Source organism: Aureococcus anophagefferens, assembly GCF_000186865.1.
Source record: "Aureococcus anophagefferens unplaced genomic scaffold AURANscaffold_2012, whole genome shotgun sequence".
In the NCBI taxonomy this organism is placed as follows: Eukaryota; class Pelagophyceae; order Pelagomonadales; family Pelagomonadaceae; genus Aureococcus; species Aureococcus anophagefferens.
This window is the reverse complement of record NW_008706628.1, coordinates 1-1,101: the sequence shown is the minus strand read 5'-3', so window position 1 is coordinate 1,101 and position 1,101 is coordinate 1. Positions and strand designations below refer to the sequence as shown.

Sequence of the window (1,101 nt, the reverse complement as noted above, 5' to 3'; positions counted from 1 at the left end):
CGTCCGTGTCGCAGGCCGCGAAGATGGCGCGGTACTCGCCGATGAGGTTCGCGCTCAGGTGGCCGGCCTTTTGGGACTTGTGGTGGAGCGTGTCCGTGCCCAGCAGCGCCGACATGGACGACCGGCGCCGCATGGACGAGCCGCGGCGCTTCAGCGCGGGCCGGCCGTCGGCCGCCGACGGCCGCTTCTCGAAGAGGTTCTTCATCGACGACGACAGGCTGCCGCGCCGCGGCGCGGCGTCGGGCGCCTTCTCCCGGGCGCCGAAGAGCTTCCGCACGGAGCTCGACACGCCCAGCGACGGCCGCCGGTCGGCCGCGGCGCGCGCCGCGGGCTCGGCCGCGGTCCGCGCGCCCGGGTCGCCGCGCGCCGACGGCGGCGGATCCGGCGCCGCCGCCGGACCCTTGTCCGCGGAGCCGCCGAAGAGGGTCCGCAGCGACGAGTTGATGCCCAGGCTCGCGCGCTTCGCCTTGGCCGGCGCCGCCTTGGCCGGCGCCGCCTTGGCCGGCGCCGCCTTGGCCGGCGCCGCCGGCTCCTTGGACGCGCCGCCGCCGTTGATGTCGTCCCAGAGCGCGTGGAAGTCGAAGTCGCCCAAGTCCGCCAGCGGGTTCTTGGATTTCGTCGTCTGCGACGAGCGCTTCGGCATGGCCGAGGGCTCCCCCACCTTTTCGGACGGAGAGCTTGGATCGGGGGCTGCTCCATCGGCCCGGAATCCCAAATCAGTGACCTCGGTGGGCTGCCCGCTCGCACGATGGCCGACTACAAGACGTCGGCGGCGTTCGAGGAGGAGGTGGCGCCGCTCAGCGGCGCGTCCCCGGCGGTCGCCGCGCCGGCGACGTCCGGGTCCCTGAAGAAGGCGGCGCTCGCGCTCTCCGCCGTCGGCGGCTTCGTCGCCGTCGTCGGCGGCGCCCGGGCCTACGCCGCGCCGAAGCCGGCGCTCGCCGCCGTGCCGTCGGCGCACTTCGCCGTGTCCAACGAGTACACGGCCACGCGCGGCCTCGTCGGCGACGGCCGCCTCAAGTGGGAGCACATCGTCGAGCCCCATCGGGCGACGACGTTCACGGCGCTGGTCGACGGCGAGCCGTGCGGCGCGTGCGACGACGC

At 75.3% G+C, this 1,101-nt stretch overlaps 1 protein-coding gene across 1 annotated transcript; it reads right to left on the bottom strand.

The window, feature by feature from the left end:
* Positions 1–35: 35 nt before the first annotated feature.
* AURANDRAFT_69497 (hypothetical protein) lies at positions 36–643 on the bottom strand (the record flags this gene model as incomplete). Its single annotated transcript, XM_009045267.1, has 1 exon — positions 36–643. A coding segment is annotated over one exon (608 nt), but the record flags the coding sequence as incomplete, so codon positions are not given.
* Positions 644–1,101: the final 458 nt, after the last annotated feature.